A 17,391-nucleotide genomic window follows, 5' to 3' on the forward strand; every position below is an offset into this window, starting at 1 on the left:
CAGGCGTGGTGGCTCATGCTTGTAATCCCAGCACTTTGGGAGGCTGAGGTGGGTGGACCACTTGAGGTTAGGAGTTCGAGACCAGCCTGGCCAACATGGTGAAACCCTGTCTCTGCTAAAAATACAAACAAATTAGCTGGGCATGATGGTGGGCACCTGTAATCCTAGCTACTCAGGAGGCTGAGGCAGGAGAACCACTTGAACCTGGAAGGCAGAGGTTGCAGTGAGTGAAGATTGCACCAGTGCACTCCAGCCTGGGTGACAGAGTGAGACTCTGGAAAGAAAGAAAAAGAAAGAAAGAAAGAAAGAAAGAAAGAAAGAAAGAAAGAAAGAAAGAAAGAAAGAAAGAAAGAAAGAAAGAAAGAAAGAAAGAAAGAGAGAGAGAGAGAGAGAGAGAAAGAAAGAAAGAAAGAAAGAGAAAGAAAGAAAGACAAAGAAAGGAAAGAGAGAGAGAGAGAGAGAAAGAAAGGGAAAGAAAGAAGGGAGGGAAGGAAGGAAGGAAGGAAGGAAGGACTCTATTTGGAGTCATCATTGGCCCTTTGCCCTCCACAGCTGCCATCGCCCCCAAGGATGACCTCTTCTATGGCTTCCTAAAACCTTGGCTAGGTGAGTGTCCAGTGGGTAGGCTGGGGCTGGGGCTTCAGAGAAGAGAGGGAAGAGCGTGGGGTTCCTTGGAAGTTTTCAGAGTAACAGGAGAGGTCCCTAACCTCAGTCTTCTGGGCCCAGGGGATGGGCTGCTGCTCAGCAAAGGTGACAAGTGGAGCCGGCACCGTCGCCTGCTGACACCTGCCTTCCACTTTGACATCCTGAAGCCTTACATGAAGATCTTCAACCAGTGCACTGACATTATGCATGTGAGTCCCAAGGCTTTGTGGGAAGACGGTGTCCTGGGAGTGAGGCTCGTCCAGGCTCCAACTCATGCATGGGCAAGCCATGTGATGTCAGGAGGCCTCACTGGCTTTATCTATAAAATGAGCTCGTAGTGAAAATGCAGTCGGGTCCTTGTTAGGCTGACTCCCTGTCTCTGGTTTCCATGCACAGTCACTATGTATCTCTCTTCCAGGCTAAATGGCGGCGTCTGGCAGAGGGCTCAGTGGTCTCCCTTGATATGTTTGAGCATATCAGCCTCATGACCCTGGACAGTCTTCAGAAATGCGTCTTCAGCTACAACAGCAACTGCCAAGAGTGAGTGTGACCCTTCTTGGGACTGTGGAGCCAGCTGCTCTAGGGCAAGATAGTGGCAGGAGAAAGGGAACTCCCAGGCATTAGACAACTCTGGCCTGTGGGAGCTCTGCCACAGATGGGCCGTGTGGTTCCAGGAAACTGACCATCTCTCTGAGCTTCACTTTTTTTAAATAAAAAAAAATGGACATCATAATTCCTTCCCCAGAGTCATTGTGTGAGAATTAAATGAGATAATGTGAATCAATGGCTTGGTATATAGTAGGTAATGTTAGTAAATGCTAGTATTTTTTCATTCCACTATGAAGAGTGTGTGGTCTTTGGACAGTGTCCTCCCCACTTTCTGAGGCTCAGTTTCCTTATTTGTAAAAAAAGGATGTCAATCTCTTACTCTCTGAGAGATGCTTTAAGGATAAATTGACGTAGCACTGCCCTGGCACATAATTGATGCTCAGAGAATATTTGTTGAGTAAATGAATCAAATAATCAATGCCTTGGTTAATTCCATTCATTCATTCATTCATTCATCAAATATTCATTATGCACCTACTATGTGCCAGGCACCATGATATTACTGCTGAGGACAGGGTGGTGAACAACAGATAGTCACAGTTCTGTGAAGTTTATAGTCTAAGTGGGGACATAAGGAATAAGGGAGACAACTAATGCAAAGCTTGCCACACATAGTAGGTCCTCAGTAACAAGCTAATGACTTTGTTACTCTAGGCATTATAGGGACGTGTTCCAGTTGGATAAGGCAGAGATGGTCTTAGTAATTAAATAATTAAAGATGGCTTTAGAAATTAAATAATTAATTAATCCAAGAAATATTTACTGAGTGCCTAGTAAGGGCCAGCCCTGAACTAGGTGCTGGGAACACCATAGTCAACAAGAAAGACAAGATGTTGCTTCTCTAGAACTTCCATTTCAGTAGGAAGACAGGCAGTAACCATGAACAAGTAAGTAAACAAGAAAACGACAGACTGCAATAAGGGCATAAAAACAAGCCCACTTCAGGACTGAGGACAGCTCCCTGCAAGCATGCTTCACCCATTATTATTATCATTATTATTTTAATACAAGCTTTATTGAGAGACAATTCACATACTATACAATTTACTCACTTAAAGAATACACCTGAATTGCTTTTAGTATATCCAGAGTTGTGCAACCATTACTATAATCAATTTTAGAATATTTTCATCAATCCTCCCCCTACTCCAAGAAACTTCATACACTTTAGCAACCCTTGCCCTTTCCTTTCTCCTTCAGGTCTAGACAATCACCAATCTACTTTCTGTCTCTATAGGTTTGCCTATTACGGATATTTCACACAGATGGAATCATACAGACTTTTGTGTCTGGCTTGTTTCACCCAGCATAATGTTTTAAAGGCTCATCCATATTGTAGCATGTATCGGTTATGTATTTCTTTTCATTGATGAATAATATTCCATTTACCACATAATACCACATTTTGTTTATCCAGTCATCCATCGATAGACATTGTTTCCACTTTTTGACTACTATGAATAATGCTGCTATTAACATTCATGCACAAACTTTTGTGTGAACATGTATTTTTAATTATCTTGGCTATATACCTAGGAGCAGAATTGCTGGGTCATATGGTAATTCCAATTTAAACGTTTTGAGGAACTGCTAAACTTTATTTCAGTGGGTTTCAACATGGTACAAAGTGGTTGTACCATTTTGCTCTTCCAACCAGTGAGTGTGAGAGCTCCAGTTTCTCCACATACTCACTAACACTTGCTTGTTGTTGTTGTTGTTGTTTTGTTTGTTTGCTTTTGAGATAGGGTATTGCTCTGTTGCTCAGGCTGGAGTGCAGCCCAACACTTGTTACTATAAGTTTTGATTTTAGTCATCTTAGTGGGGTGAAGTAGTATCTCATCGTGGCTTTGATTTGCATTTCTCTGGTGACCAGTGCTGTTAAGTATCTTTTCACATTCTCATTGGTCATTTCTGTCTTTTTTGGAGAAATGCCTATTCATATCCATTGCCCATTTTAAAATAAGTTTTAAGAATTCTTTATTTATTTTAGGTACTAATCCCTTATCAGATATATAATTTGCAAATATTTTCTCCCATGCTGAGGAGTGTAGCCATTTAGCTTTAGTGATGCTACAATGACTATGCCTATGTTGAAAGTCCTTATCCCTCTTTGGGCCTGTTTAAAAATATATATGGGACCGAGTGTGGTGGCTCAGGCCTGTAACCCAGCACTTTGGGAGGCCGAGGCTGGAGGATCGCTTGAGCTCATGAGTTCGAGGCTGTGGTGGGCTATGATTATGCCGCTGTACTGCAGCCTAGGTGACAGAGCAAGACCCTATCTAAAAACTAAATAAATGAAATAAAAATAGAGTTAATATAGGGTTTCTCTTTGTTATCTACTCAATGGGGAGTGAAGGCTTATCTTAGCCAAGCCATGGGTCTTAGCCATGGGTCTTAGCCAAGCCATGGCTGTGCTGTGCTGGGGGAAGGGGCTACACTCATGGCTTCCTTTCTCCCTGGCAGGAAGATGAGTGATTATATCTCCGCTATCATTGAACTGAGTGCTCTGGCTGTCCGGCGTCAATATCGCTTGCACCATTACCTCGACTTCATTTACTATCGCTCGGCGGATGGGCGGAGGTTCCGGCAGGCCTGTGACATGGTACACCACTTCACCACTGAAGTTATCCAGGAACGGCGGCGGGCACTGCGTCAGCAGGGGGCCGAGGCCTGGCTTAAGTCCAAGCAGGGGAAGACCTTGGACTTCATTGATGTGCTGCTCCTGGCCAGGGTGAGGCTGGGCCCTGGAGGGTGGAGCCCTGCCCTCGATGGCCTCTCTAGGAATTGCGTATAAAATGATAAATGTTAGAACTCCATTAGGCATTGTGGCTCACATGTGTAATGCTAGCACTTTGGGAGGCCGAGGAGGGAGGATTGCTTGAGCCCTGGAATTGGAGATCAGCCTGGCAACACAGGGAGACCCTGTCTCTACAAAAAATCAATAAGTTGGGTGTGGTGCTGCATGCCTACGGTCCCAGCTACTTGGGAGGCTGAAGCAGGAGTGTGGCTTGAGCCCAGGAGTTGGAAGCTGCAGTGAGCTATGATGGTGCCACTGCACTCCAGCCTGGGCAACAGAGCGAGACTCTGTCTCAGAACAAAACAAAACAAAACAAAACAAAACAACACACACACGCAAAACAAAAAAAAATTCACATGGGTCTGGGATGGGGTCAGAACATGTAAGACTCACTGGGTGAGTTTTCTTGGGCTGCTATTACAAAGTATCACAAACTAAACAGCCTAAACATCAACAATTTATTCTCTCACAGTTCTGGAAGCTAGAAGTCCAAGATCAAGGTATCTGCAGGGCTGGTTTCTTCTAAGGGCCATGAAGGATGAATCTGATCCAGGCCTTGCTCCCTGGCTTGCAGAAGGCTGTCTTCTCCCTATGTCTGCAGATCATCTTTCCTCTGTGCCTGTCTCTGTCTTCTTCTCTTTGTATAAGGACACCAGTCACATTGGATTAGGGCCCTGCCCTAATGAGTTCATTTTGTCTTGATTACTTCTGCAAAGACCTCTCTCCAAACATGGTCATAGTCTGAGGTATTGGAAGTTAGGACATATGAATTCTAGCGGTGGGGCGGGGTGGGGGTGGGGGTGGGGTTAGGAGTGGGCAGGGCACCATTCAGCTCATCAAAATTGCAAAAATGAAATATATGACCTTGGGCCGGGTGCGGTGGCTCACACCTGTAATCCCAGCACTTTGGGAGGCTGAGGTGGGCGGATCACCTGAGGTCGGGAGTTCCAGACTAGCCTGACCAACATGGAGAAACCCCGTCTCTACTAAAAATACAAAATTAGCCAGGTGTGGTGGTGCACACCTGTAATCCCAGCTACTTGGGAGGCTGAGGCAAGAAAATCGCTTGAACCTGGGAGCTGGAGGTTGCGGTGAGCTGAGCTCATGCCATTGCACTCCAACCTGGTCTGCAAGAGTGAAACTCCGTCAAGAAGGAAGGAAGGGAGGGAGGGAGGGAGGGAGGGAGGGACATGACCTTGAAGAGATGAGACACTTGTATGGTCACTCACTGGTGAAGGAAGGAAGGAAGGGAGGGAGGGAGGGAGGGAGGGAGGAAGGGACATGACCTTGAAGAGATGAGACACTTGTATGGTCACTCACTGGTGTGTCTGTGGACCTTTTGGGTTCTGGATTCAAATAGTCCTGGATTCCAGTCCTGGCTCTGTCGCTTAGTGGATGTTTGACCTTAGTCATATGACTTGTCTTCCCGAGCCTCAGTTTCTCCTTTTATACCATGGTGATCATAAAACCTGATCACAAGGTTGTCAGGCATCCAGTGGGCTGTTTGGTGTTAGAGGCTGCTCAAGAAATAGGAACTCCCTTCTTCTCCTCACTGTTGACTTTCTGTCCCTCTTTCCATCTTTCTTTTCTTTTTTCTTGTTTTTTAAAAATTTAATTTAAAGTTCTAGGATAAGCTGGGCGCAGTGGCTCATGCCTGTAATCCTAGCACTTTGGGAAGCTGAGGCGGGAGGATCACCTGAGGTCAGGAGTTCGAGACCAGCCTGGCCAACATGTTGAAACACCGTCTCTACTAAAAAGAGAAAAAAAAATTAGCCGGGCGTGGTGGCATGCGCTTGTAATCCCAGCTCCTCTGGAGGCTGAGGCAGAAGAATCGCTTGAACCTGGGAGGCAGAGGTTGTAGTGAGCCAAGATTATGCTACTGCACTCCAGCCTGGGAACAAGAGAGAAACTCTGTCTCAAAAAATATTTTTTTAAATTAAATTAAATTTAAAGTTCAAGGAGACATGTGTTGGGCGTGCAGGTTTGTTACGTAGGCAAACATGTGCCATGGTGGTTTGCTGCACCTATCAACTCATCACCTAGGTATTAAGCTCTGCATGCATTTGCTATTTATCCTGATATTCTCCCTCCTACTGCCGCCCTGATAGGCCCCAAATGTGTGTTGTTTCCCTCCCTGCATCCGTGTTTTTTCATTGTTCAGCTCCCACTTATAAGTGGGAACATGTGGTGTTTGGTTTTCTGTTCCTGCCTTAGATTGCTAAGGATGATGGCTTCCAGCTCCATTCAGGTCCCTGCAAAGGACATAATCTTGTTCCTTTTTATGGCTGTATAATAATATTCCATGGTATATATGTACCACATTTTCTTTATCCAGTCTTTCATCAATGGGCATTTGGGTTGATTCCTGCCTTTGTTATTGCGAATAGTGCTGCAATGAACATACGTGTGCATGTATCTTTATAATAGAATGATTTATATTCCTTTGGTTATATACCCAGTAATGGGATTGCTGGGTCAAGTGGTCTTTGAGGAATTGCCACACTGTCTTCCACAATGGTTGAACTAATTTACATTCCCATCAACAGTGTAAAAGTGTTCCTATTCCTCCACAGCCTCACCAGCATCTCTCACCCAGGGTCTTGCTCTGTCACCCAGGCTGGAGTGCAGTGATGCAGTCATGGTTCACTGGAGCCTTGACCTCCTGGGCTTAATCCTCCTGTCTCAGCTTCACCAGTAGCTGGGACTACAGGCATGCATCACCACGCCTGGCTAATTATTTTTTTGTAGAAATGGGGTCTCACTATGTTGCCCAGGCTGGTCTTGAACTCCTAGGCTCAAGAGATCTTCCCAACTTGGCCGCCCAAAGTGTTGGGATTACAGGCGTGAGCCACCAGGCTGGGCACTTTCCATCTTTATTAGACAAGTTGCATATTTCCATCTTCCTGGAATAATTCCCCCCACAGCTTGGCTTAAGAGAGAGAAAGAGGGAAACCAGGTGTGGTAGCTCACGCCTGTAATCCCAGAACTTTGGGAGGATGAGGCAGGTGGATCACTTGAGGCCAGGAGTTCGAGACCAGCCTGGCCAATATGGCGAAACTCCATCTCTACTAAAAATATAAAAATTAACTGTGAGTGGTGGCATGTGCCTGTAATCCCAGCTACTCGGGAGGCTGAGGCACGAGAATCACTTGAACCTGAGAGTCGGAGGCTGCAGTAAGCCAAGATTGCGCCACTGCACTCCAGCCTGGGTGATAGAGTGAGACTCTGTCTCAACAACAACAAAAAAAAGATGGGGGGGAGATATCTGAGTTTTGAGGAACCCCTAGGATGCAGAGGGTGGGATGAAGTGGGCTGAGCACCCTCTACTGCCCATTCCAGGATGAAGATGGAAAGGAACTGTCAGACGAGGATATCCGAGCTGAGGCAGACACCTTCATGTTTGAGGGTGAGGATGTGGGGTGAGGCTGGAGGAGGGCAGGAAGGGGCATCATTGGCTGCAGATAGCATCTCTGCTTTCTTCAGGCAGCCTCCATTCAGATACCGTCATCCACCTGCAGGTCACGACACAACATCCAGTGGGCTCTCTTGGGTGCTGTTCAATTTGGCAAAGTATCCAGAATACCAGGAGAAATGCCGGGAAGAGATTCAGGAAGTCATGAAAGGCCGGGAGCTGGAGGAGCTGGAGTGGTGAGTGTGAGCTCAGGGGAATGGAGGGGGCAGGTTGAGGCCAGAACCTTGAGTGTAAGCCTCTTCTCTCCCACTTACTGATGGTGTGACCTCAGACAAGCCACTTTAGCTTCCTGAATTGCAATTTCTTCAACTATAAAATGGGCGTGGTGATAGTGCCTATGACTGCCTCATAATGCAGAAATTCTCAAAGTGTCCTGGTCAGCAGTTATTGAAATAATGCTGCATAACAAACAGCTCCCAAACTTAGTGGTTTACAGCCAGCAGTTATTTATTGCTTTTGTATGCACATATTTCTTGCTCTTGTCTGCTCATTACTCTAGTTGCTGCTGCTCTTGGCTAAGTGGAGTGGAGTTGCTTCCAAACTAAGAGCTGGGTTCAGATTTGCTTCATATACTTCCTCTCTGTTCTCTTTGGACCAGAGGCTACCCTGGGTCGTGCTCTTCTCAAGGCAGATTCCAGAAGCACAAAAAGTCACGAAATTTAAAAGCTTTGCTTGGGCCGGGCGAGGTGGCTCACGCCTGTAATCCCAGCACTTTGGGAGGCCGAGGTGGGTGGATCACCTGAGGTCAGGAGTTCGAGATCAACCTGACCAACATGGTGAAACCCCATCTCTACTAAAAATACAAAAATTAGCCAGACATGGTGGCGGGTGCCTGTAATCCCCCCTACTCGGTAGGAAGATACAGGAGAATCACTTGAACCTGGGAGGTGGACGTTGCTGAGGTTGCACTGCACTCTAGCCTGGGCTACAAGAGTGAAACTCTGTCTCAAAAAAAAAAAAAAAAAAAAAAAAAAAAAAAAAAAAAAAAAAAAAAAGCTCTGCTGGCACTAGAGCATTGCGTTGGCTAACAAGTCATGTGACCAAGCCCAGCATGAATGGGGCAGGACATATATATACTCCACTCACCTGAGCAGAAGGCACTGCAGAATCATACGACAAAGGGTACAGGTATATAGTTCTAATTCAGGGAGGAAGTGGAGAATCAGAACAAATAACCCAGTCTCTATCAGATTTATGCTATGTCGAGCTGATTCTGGGTGATGAAAAGAAAACACAGCGTTAGACTGGGCGCGGTGGCTCATACCTGTAATCCAAGTACTTTGGGAGGCCGATGGGGGTGGATTGCTTGAGCTGAGGTATTTGAGACCAGCCTGGGCAACATGACAAAACCCCGTCTCTACAAAAAAAAAAAACAAACAAAAATTAGCTGGGTGGGGTGGTGCATGCCTGTAGTCCCAGCTACTTGGGAGGCTGAGGTGGGAGGATTGCTTGAAGCCAGGAGGTGGAGGCTGTGGTGAGTCAAGATTATGCCATGCACTCCAGCCTGGGTGACAGAGTGAGACCCTGTCTCAAAAAAAAAAAAAAAAAAAAAAAAAAGGAAAACAAAGCCACAGCATTAAATAGCATCAACTCACATAGTGAGAAGGTTCCTTTAGGTTCTATTTCAACCTTTTACATTATGGCCTCAGGGGTACATGCTCAGTGGGGTGCAACTGTATCCTGAACGCTTTGCTAATCTTCCTTTTTAACAAAGGGAGAAGATGTCTCAGGTTTAGAGAGTTGAGCAGGAGTTGGTGTATAGCCACAATTTAATAACATGCTACTGCTTTCACAGTGGTGTTTGTATGGATGAATACCTTTATGCCAGGGAGGCTGTTCGCCCTTTATAGCAAGATGAAGTTTATTTTTTTTGAGACAGGCTGGAGTGCAGTGGCACAATCACCACTCAATGCAGCCTCAAACTCCTGGGGTCGGGCAATCCTCCTGCCTCAGCCTCCTGAGTAGGTGGGATCACAGGTGTGTGCCACCACAACTGGCTAATTTTTGAAGTTTTTTTTTTTAGAGATGGGGACTCGCTGTATTGCCCAGGCTGGTCTCAAATCCCTGAGTGCAAGTGATCCTCTTACTTTGGCCTCGCAAAGTGCTGAGATTATAGGCATGAGCGACTGTGCCCAGCCATGAAATTTCTTTGAAAGAGAACCTGGGTTGGGTGAGGTGGCTCATGCCTGTAATCCCAGCACTTTGTGAGGCCGAGGCGGGTGGATCACTTGAGGCCAGAAATTCAAGACCAACCTGGGCAACATGGTGAAACCCTGTCGCTACTACAAATACAAAAATTAGCCGGGTGTATTGGTGTGTGCTTGTAATCCCAGCTGCTTGAGAGGCTGAGGCGTGAGAATTGCTTGAACCTGGGAGGCGGAGGTTGCAGGGAGCCGAGATCGTGCCACTGCACTCCAGCCTGGACGAAACAGCAAGACTCCACCAAAAAAGAAAGAGAACCTGTTGATTTAAAGAAACTAATCTAATCTAGAACATGAACCAAGAGTTATCATTAGCCCAATTTTGGGCCCTAAAGTCCAAAGGAAAAAATATTAAGTCAATAATATAATAAGGAGATAATGCCCTTTTCTCCTCTCTTTCTCTCCTTCCTCTCTCCCCTTCCTTCCTTCCTTCCTTCCCTCCTTCCTTCCTTCCCTCCTTCCTTCCTTCCCTCCTTCCTTCCTTCCTTCCCTCCTTCCTTCCTTCCCTCCCTCCTTCCTTCCTTCCTTCCTTCCTTCCTTCCTTCCTTCCTTCCTTCCTTCTTTCCTTCTTTCTTTTCCTTCTTTCCTTCTTTCTTTCTTTTTAGATAGGCTCTCGCTCTGTGGCCCAGGCTGGAGTACAGTGGCATGATCGTAGCTCACTACAGCCTCCTGAGTAGTTGGGACTACAGGTGTGTGCCATCATGCCCAGCTCATTTTTAAACTTTTGGTAGAGTTGGGGTCTCTGTTGCCCAGGCTGGTCACGAACTCCTGGGCTCAAGTTATTCACCTGCTTCAGCCTCCCAAAGTGCTGGGATTACAGGTATGAGCCACCATGCCTGGCCTGCACCATTTTTTTTTTTTTTTTTTTTTTTTTTTTAAGACAAGAGTCTCACTCTGTCACCCAGGCTGGAGAGTAGGGGTGTGATCTCATCTCTCTGCAATGTCCGCCTTCTGGGTTCAAGTAATTCTTTTGCCTCAGCCTCCCCAGTAGCTGAAACTACAGGTGCACACCACCACACCCTCAGCTAATTTTTGTGTTTTTTAGTAAAGATGGGGTTTCGCGATGTTGACCAGGCTGATCTTGAACTCCTGACCTCAGATGATCCGCCCACCTCGGCCTCCCTAAGCGTTGGGGTTACAGGCCAGAGCCACCGCACCTATCCTGCACCAGTTTTTTAAGTACAGAAATGGACCATATAAACTGACATATTGCTGTTGCCCTGAGTCCCCTTGGCTGTCCTCGCACCTCACCTAGGTGCACCTGGGCCTCCACATAATTCATCAATTAAAGACTTAATGCTGGGCCCAGCAGAGGGCCCAGTGCTAGTGCTATTCTGAGTGGTCTGTGCTCAGATACTTTGCATCCTAAGTATTAGTACTGGCCGGGTGCTGAGGCTCATGTCTGTAATCCCAGCACTTTGGGAGGCCGAGGTGGGTGGATTGCCTGAGGTCAGGAGTTTGAGACCAGCCTGGCCGACAGGGTGAAACTCCATCTCTACTAAAAATACAAAAATTAGCTAGGCGTGGTGGCGCATGCCTGTAATCCCAGCTACTCAAGAGGCTGAAGCAGGAGAATCACTTGAACCTGCGAGGCTGAGGTTGCAGTGACCCGAGATACACAAAACACTAAATATTAGTACTGCCCACCTGTGCATAAGACAACTGCAAATGTCAGAAGTTGGGGTAAGTCTAAAATCCTAGACTGGTTTCCTGCCCAGCTGCCCCTGAGTGTGTGTGTATGTGTGTGCGTGTGTGTGTGTGTTTCATGGAGGTGGTGTCTTGGTGGTTCGGCTTCTAGTTATATCTCCATTCTCCCCAGGGACGATCTGACTCAGCTGCCCTTCACAACTATGTGCATTAAGGAGAGCCTGCGCCAGTACCCACCTGTCACTCTTGTCTCTCGCCAATGCACGGAGGACATCAAGCTCCCAGACGGGCGCATCATCCCCAAAGGTGCCCGCCATGTTCCCCCCTGCTGCTGGTGCACTGCCTCCAATGCTGTGGCTGCTCTGTTGTCCACAGGGGCCTGGCCATGCCTGCCCTAGGTGCACTATCTCTGCAGATGGGGCAGCTCTCTGTGTGCCTGCTGCTTCTGGGGTATTGGAGGAAACGCAGTTGTGTGTGCAGGGAGATAGCGCCCAGTTAGTCCAGGTGGAAAGGAAGGAAGCAGAGTCACAGGGATGGGCCTGTGAGGGTGCAGTTGGGGAGGGTCTGTTTCATTCAGTTGCCAGTTACTCCCTGGAGACCAAGCCCCGTCTTGGTGGATACTGGGGACCCTGGCTCAGGTTTTGAGCATTGCCCATTCTGGGGGAGATACAGCAGGGCACAGATGTTCCCAGGCATATGGAATCAGGAATGGGCTAAAGGGAGAGACAGGGGCTGGAGTAGCTCAAATATGGGGAGGAATGCAGGGAGGGCTGCCTGGAGGAGGGAATGTGGGAGGTGAGGCTTGGAGTGTGGAAGTAAAAGAGTGAGCATGTTTATGGAGTAGAGCCTCAGGATGCAGATTGTGAAAGGCCTGGACAGGTGATGGCGTTTGAACTCAATCCTGGGGGTAGCAGGGAGCCAATGTAGGTGCTTGAGCTGAAGAGCAATGTCAGATCTGCGAGTAAGAAAGATCCCAATGTGGCCAGTGTGGCAGCCAGAAAGAAGATGATAGGGTTCTCCTAGGGAAAGGCAGGAAGAGTGTATAGGGCAGCAGATTTTTTTTTTTTTTTTTTGAGACGGAGTCTCACTCTGTCACCCGGGCTGGAGTGCAGTGGCCGGATCTCAGCTCACTGCAAGCTCCGCCTCCTGGGTTCACGCCATTCTCCTGCCTCAGCCTCCCAAGTAGGTGGGACTACAGGCGCCCGCCACCTCGCCCAGCTAGCTTTTTGTATTTTTTAGTAGAGACGGGGTTTCACCGTGTTAGCCAGGATGGTCTCGATCTCCTGACCTTGTGATCCGCCCGTCTCAGCCTCCCAAAGTGGCAGCAGAATTTTTTAGAGGAGGATGGACAGAAGGTGGTGGCAGATGGCTCATGGGAACATCATGGCTCTAGGGAGACCCAAGGTGGGGGGGATGTTTCTGGAGGAGGCCCTGGTTCCCCTTGGCCCCACTGATCCCATCTTTCCCCATAGGAATCATCTGTTTGGTCAGCATCTATGGAACCCACCACAACCCCACAGTGTGGCCTGACTCCAAGGTGAGTGCCTGCCCCAATCCTCCCTGCCTTCAGGTCCTCCCCTCCCCTGCGCCCCAGGGAGCCAGAGAGCAGGGCCGGTTGCAGGGCCTGAGTGCACACACTCCTCACCACTCCGCATTTAGCCATTTATTCACCCGCTCATTGTTAATGCATTAGGGCAGAAAATATTTATTGAGCACCTACTGTGTGCCAGAGTGTGTGCTGGGCTCTGAAAATAGAGGATGATACTGTCTTTGTCTTCACGGGGCTCACAGTGAAGTTTTGGGGAAGATAATAATCAAATAAATAAGATTTTGGGTATTGATACATGCACAAAAGAAAGAAAAACTGGGCCAGTTCCGGTTTACAGGCGCAGTGGTTCACGCTTGTAATCCCAGCACTTTGGGAGGCTGAGGTGGGAGGATTGCTCGGGCCCAGGAGTTTGAGGCCAGCCTGGGCAACACAGCGAGACCCCCATCTCTACCAAAAAGGAAAAAGTTGGCCCAATGTGGTGGCTTGTGTCTGTAATCCCAGTGCTTTGGGAGACCAAGGTGGGAAGATTGTTTGAGGCCACAAGTTCCAGCTCAGCCTAGCCTGGGTAAGACAGTGAGACCCCATTTCTAAAAAAAAAAAAAGTTAGCCAGCCATGGTGATGCACACCTGCAGTGCCAGCCACTCAGGAGGCTGAGGCAGGAGGATCGCTTGGGCCCAGCTGCAATAGCTATGGTTATTTATTTATTTTTTTGAGAGAGTCTTGCTTTGTTGCCCAGGCTGGAGTGCGTGCGGTGGTGTGATCTTAGCTCACTGCAACCTCTACCTCCTGGATTCAAGAGCTTCTCCTGCCTCAGCTTCTCGAGTAGTTGGGATTACAGGCATGTGCCACCACGCCTGGCTAATTTTTTTGTATTTTTAGTAGAGACGGGGTTTCACCATGTTGGCCAGGCTGGTCTTGAACCCCTGAGCTGAGATGAAGCATCTGCCTTGGCCTCCCAAAGTGCTGGGATTACAAGCGTGAGCCACCGCGCCCAGCCTGCAATGAGCTATGATCCTGCTTCTGCACTCCAGCCTGAGTGAGACTCTGACTCTAACAAACAAGCAAACAAAGAGAAACAAAGACAGACAAACAAATAAATAAAAAAAAGAGATAAAAACTAGTGGATGGGGCACTTTAGCTCGAGTGGTTATGAAAGGGCTTGCTGAGGAGATGTTTGAGCTGAGACCCCAGGGGATGAAGGATCAGGGAGAAACGGGTTCTAGGCAGAGGAAATAGCAAGTGCAAAGGCCCTGAGGTGGAATCTCACTGGTGCGTGTGAACAACAGAAGGAGGCAGGTGTGGCTGCATTGCAGGAAGTGCAAGTTGGAATGGAAGAGGTAGCCCTGAGGTGCTCTCCATCCATCTTTACTGACCCCCAGAGGCTCAGGGAAGGGGGCCAGGCTGGGATGTCTCGGGCAGCCCCCAGACTCATCTCCAGGCTGTTCCTCCCTAGGTGTACAACCCCTACCGCTTTGACCCGGACAACCCACAGCAGCGCTCTCCACTGGCCTACGTGCCCTTCTCTGCAGGACCCAGGTAACCCCTCTATTTCCCCCAGTCCAAGCCAGCTGTGGACGAACAGAGGCAGGGAAAGATCAGGAATGTGCCTCTCAGGAGCAGAGACCAGATGGCACCCAGGCGTCCTTTCTGAAAACCCGGCACCCTCTCCCCAGTGCGCCAGGAGGCCCCCAAATCAGACTCTGCAATAGCATCCTGGGTATTGAGCACCGACAGTGTGTCAGGCCCTGAGTTCTGGGCGCCCACGCTCCCATTGGCTCTATGATGCCTTTGTCCCCGTTTTTACAGATGAAGGAACTGAGACTCAGAGGGGGCGCCATGTATCCAGGACACGCAGCTAGTAAGAGGCTGCACCGGGATTCAGACACTCAACCCCAAGGTCACATTAATTGAGCGATTCGTGGGGTCTCACTTTAACCCTCACCCAGCGTGGAGTTTCACTTTAACCCTCACCCAGCCCAGGATGCTTGCTTCATTTTCGAAGGAGGCATGTGACGCCCAGGGACCAGTGCTCACACAGAAGCTGGGCCTGAGCCCTGTCCTCTCTTCCTCCAGGAACTGCATCGGACAGAGCTTCGCCATGGCCGAGATGCGCGTGGTTGTGGCACTAACACTACTACGTTTCCGCCTGAGTGTGGACCGAACGCGCAAGGTGCGGCGGAAGCCGGAGCTCATCCTGCGCACGGAGAGTGGGATCTGGCTCAAGGTGGAGCCCCTGCCTCCGCGGGCCTGAGCGTGGGCGCGATCCCTGCGGATCCCAGGGGTCCAGGCCCCTCCCAGACGGGCCGAGGCCACGCCCCCGAAGGACCAGGACTCGCCCCAAAGATCCCGAGGGAATAGGCCACTCCCCTCGAAGTTCAGGTTCAGCTCCTGGATGACCAGGCACCGCTGTTGAGCAGCCTGATGGTGCTGGCCACGCCCCTCAAGGCAAGGCTCCGCCCCTTAGGGAGTCTGATCCCGCCCCTTGAGGCTTAGGTCCCGCCCCCTGAGTTCTCACACCTGTCCTGTTTGAGGGACCTGGCTCGGCCCTGCCCACTTGGGCTCAGGCCCCGCCCCCAGGATCCTGCGGATTGAGGGCCTCAGGCCACGCCCCTGCAGAGCCAGGTCTCCAGGACTTGCCCACTGAGCCTTCAGAGGACCTAAGCCCCACCTCTGACTCAGGGCTCACCCCCTACTGGCAGAACCCCTGGCAGGCTTCCAAATTGAGGAAATCTGGAGCCTGACGTCAGCGCTTTTAACCCGGATATCACCCACCTGAGGCCCTCAGCTCATGTGGGCAGACTGCTGAGGCGTGAGGCTGGATCATAGGGCTCGAGGCTGCTTACTTTTGTTGTTGTTTTGTAAACTCAGACCCCTGTAAGCCCCTTCCTTCCTCCCTTGCCCAAAGACCCTTTGCTGAGTGTTCTGTTTTTGTAGAATAAAAGCAAAGGATGCAGGCCTACCCCACCCTCCACCCCCTAACTCAGCCAGACTCTTACACGTGGAGCCCCCAGCATGGGAATGAGGGGCTCTACCAACTGAGCGAAGCAGGCTGGAAAGCCATTTGTCCTAGGACATAAACTCAGATTTTGGGGGTCAGTTTGTGTGTTCATTTATTTCATCAACAGATCACATATTGTTTGCTGGCACTGCTTCAGAACCACAGGCAGGCCCTGATTTCTGCCTTCTCAGGGGGTGGGGGACAGATGTTGAACAAATAATTCCACGTGTAAAGGTTTATTTACAACCCAGGACAGGTGCTCCAAAGGCGAGGCCCCGGGTGCTGGATGAATATAGCAGAGGGATGGGGATAGGTCAGGGAGAACTTCTTCGATGCTGGAGTGGAAGTTTAGTAGGTGACAAGGGGAGGGACAAATACTCCAGGCAGAAGGAACAGCATCTGAAAATGCCCTGAGCTGAGGGAGAGCAGAGTGTGTTTGAGGAGCTCACCAGGGGCCAGGTGGTTGGATCTGGGAAGTAGGGGCGGAATGAGGGAAGGGGCCAAATGCACGGGCTTTATGCTGAGAGCAATAGGGAGCCATGGAGAGTGTGTGAGCCAGATCAGGATAGGACATGGCCAGATCTAGGGCTGGCAGGGAGGTGACTTGTGGGGGATCACTGGGGGTTGGGACCCTGGGAAGGAGGGAAGCTGAGGTCCAGATAACAGGAAGGGCCAGGATTGGGGCGATTATCTAGCAGTGGGGGCTGAGGGGAGGGAGGTGGTAAGGGTGATGCTCAGGTATTTGGCTGAGGGAACTTGATGGTAGAGTAGGCCCTGATATGGGAATATAAAAGGTGGGGCCCAGGCATGGGGGCTTATACCTGTAATCTCAGCACTTTGGGAGGCTGAGGCTGGAGGATTGCTTGAGACCAGGAGTTAGAGACCAGCCTGGGCAACACAGTGAGACCCCATTTCCACAAAAAATAAAAAATTAGCCAGGTGTGATGGTGCACATCTGTAGTCCCAGCTACTTGGGAGGCTGAGACAGGAGGATCACTTGAGCTGAGGAGTTTGAGGCTGCAGTGAGTTATGATCATACCACTGCACTCCTGCCTGGGCAACAGAGCAAGACCCTGTTCCAAAAACAAACAAACAAAAAAAGGCGGGCAATGACAATGTCAGCAACTTTATACATATAAAACGCTACACTAAAGGAAAATGATACTGCTATTATACCACATATATATATATATAGATATACACCATCATTGTATATATAGTGGTGGTATAATAGTGGTATCATCTTCCTTTTGGGTAGCATTTGCCTGTAGACCATTTCCATCTAGGTTACTAGAGATAATAATATTAATTCAACAGGCCGGGTGCGGTGGCCCATGCCTGTAATCCCAGCACTTGGAGAGGCTGAGACAGGTGAATTACCTGAGATTAGGAGTTTGAGATCAGCCTGGCCAACATGGTGAAACCCTGTCTCTACCAAAAATATAAAAATTAGCCATGTGTGGTGGCAGGCC

The 17,391-nt window shown here is 49.0% G+C and overlaps 1 protein-coding gene across 3 annotated transcripts in view; it reads left to right on the forward strand.

The window, feature by feature from the left end:
• CYP4F22 (cytochrome P450 family 4 subfamily F member 22) overlaps positions 1 to 16,017 on the forward strand; it is a 43,830-nt gene extending 27,813 nt beyond the window's left edge. For 2 of the 3 annotated variants that reach the window (XM_077976609.1, XM_077976608.1), the window contains exons 5-14: positions 553 to 606; positions 727 to 854; positions 1,064 to 1,185; positions 3,718 to 3,985; positions 7,391 to 7,457; positions 7,570 to 7,699; positions 11,544 to 11,677; positions 12,844 to 12,908; positions 14,375 to 14,457; positions 14,995 to 16,017. In XM_077976609.1, coding sequence (XP_077832735.1) covers positions 553 to 606; positions 727 to 854; positions 1,064 to 1,185; positions 3,718 to 3,985; positions 7,391 to 7,457; positions 7,570 to 7,699; positions 11,544 to 11,677; positions 12,844 to 12,908; positions 14,375 to 14,457; positions 14,995 to 15,172 — 1,229 coding nt within the window. In that variant the 3' untranslated portion in view covers positions 15,173 to 16,017. 3 annotated transcript variants of the gene reach the window in all.
• Positions 16,018 to 17,391: the final 1,374 nt, after the last annotated feature.

Source organism: Macaca mulatta, chromosome 19 (genome assembly GCF_049350105.2).
Source record: "Macaca mulatta isolate MMU2019108-1 chromosome 19, T2T-MMU8v2.0, whole genome shotgun sequence".
Taxonomy (NCBI): Eukaryota; Metazoa; Chordata; class Mammalia; order Primates; family Cercopithecidae; genus Macaca; species Macaca mulatta.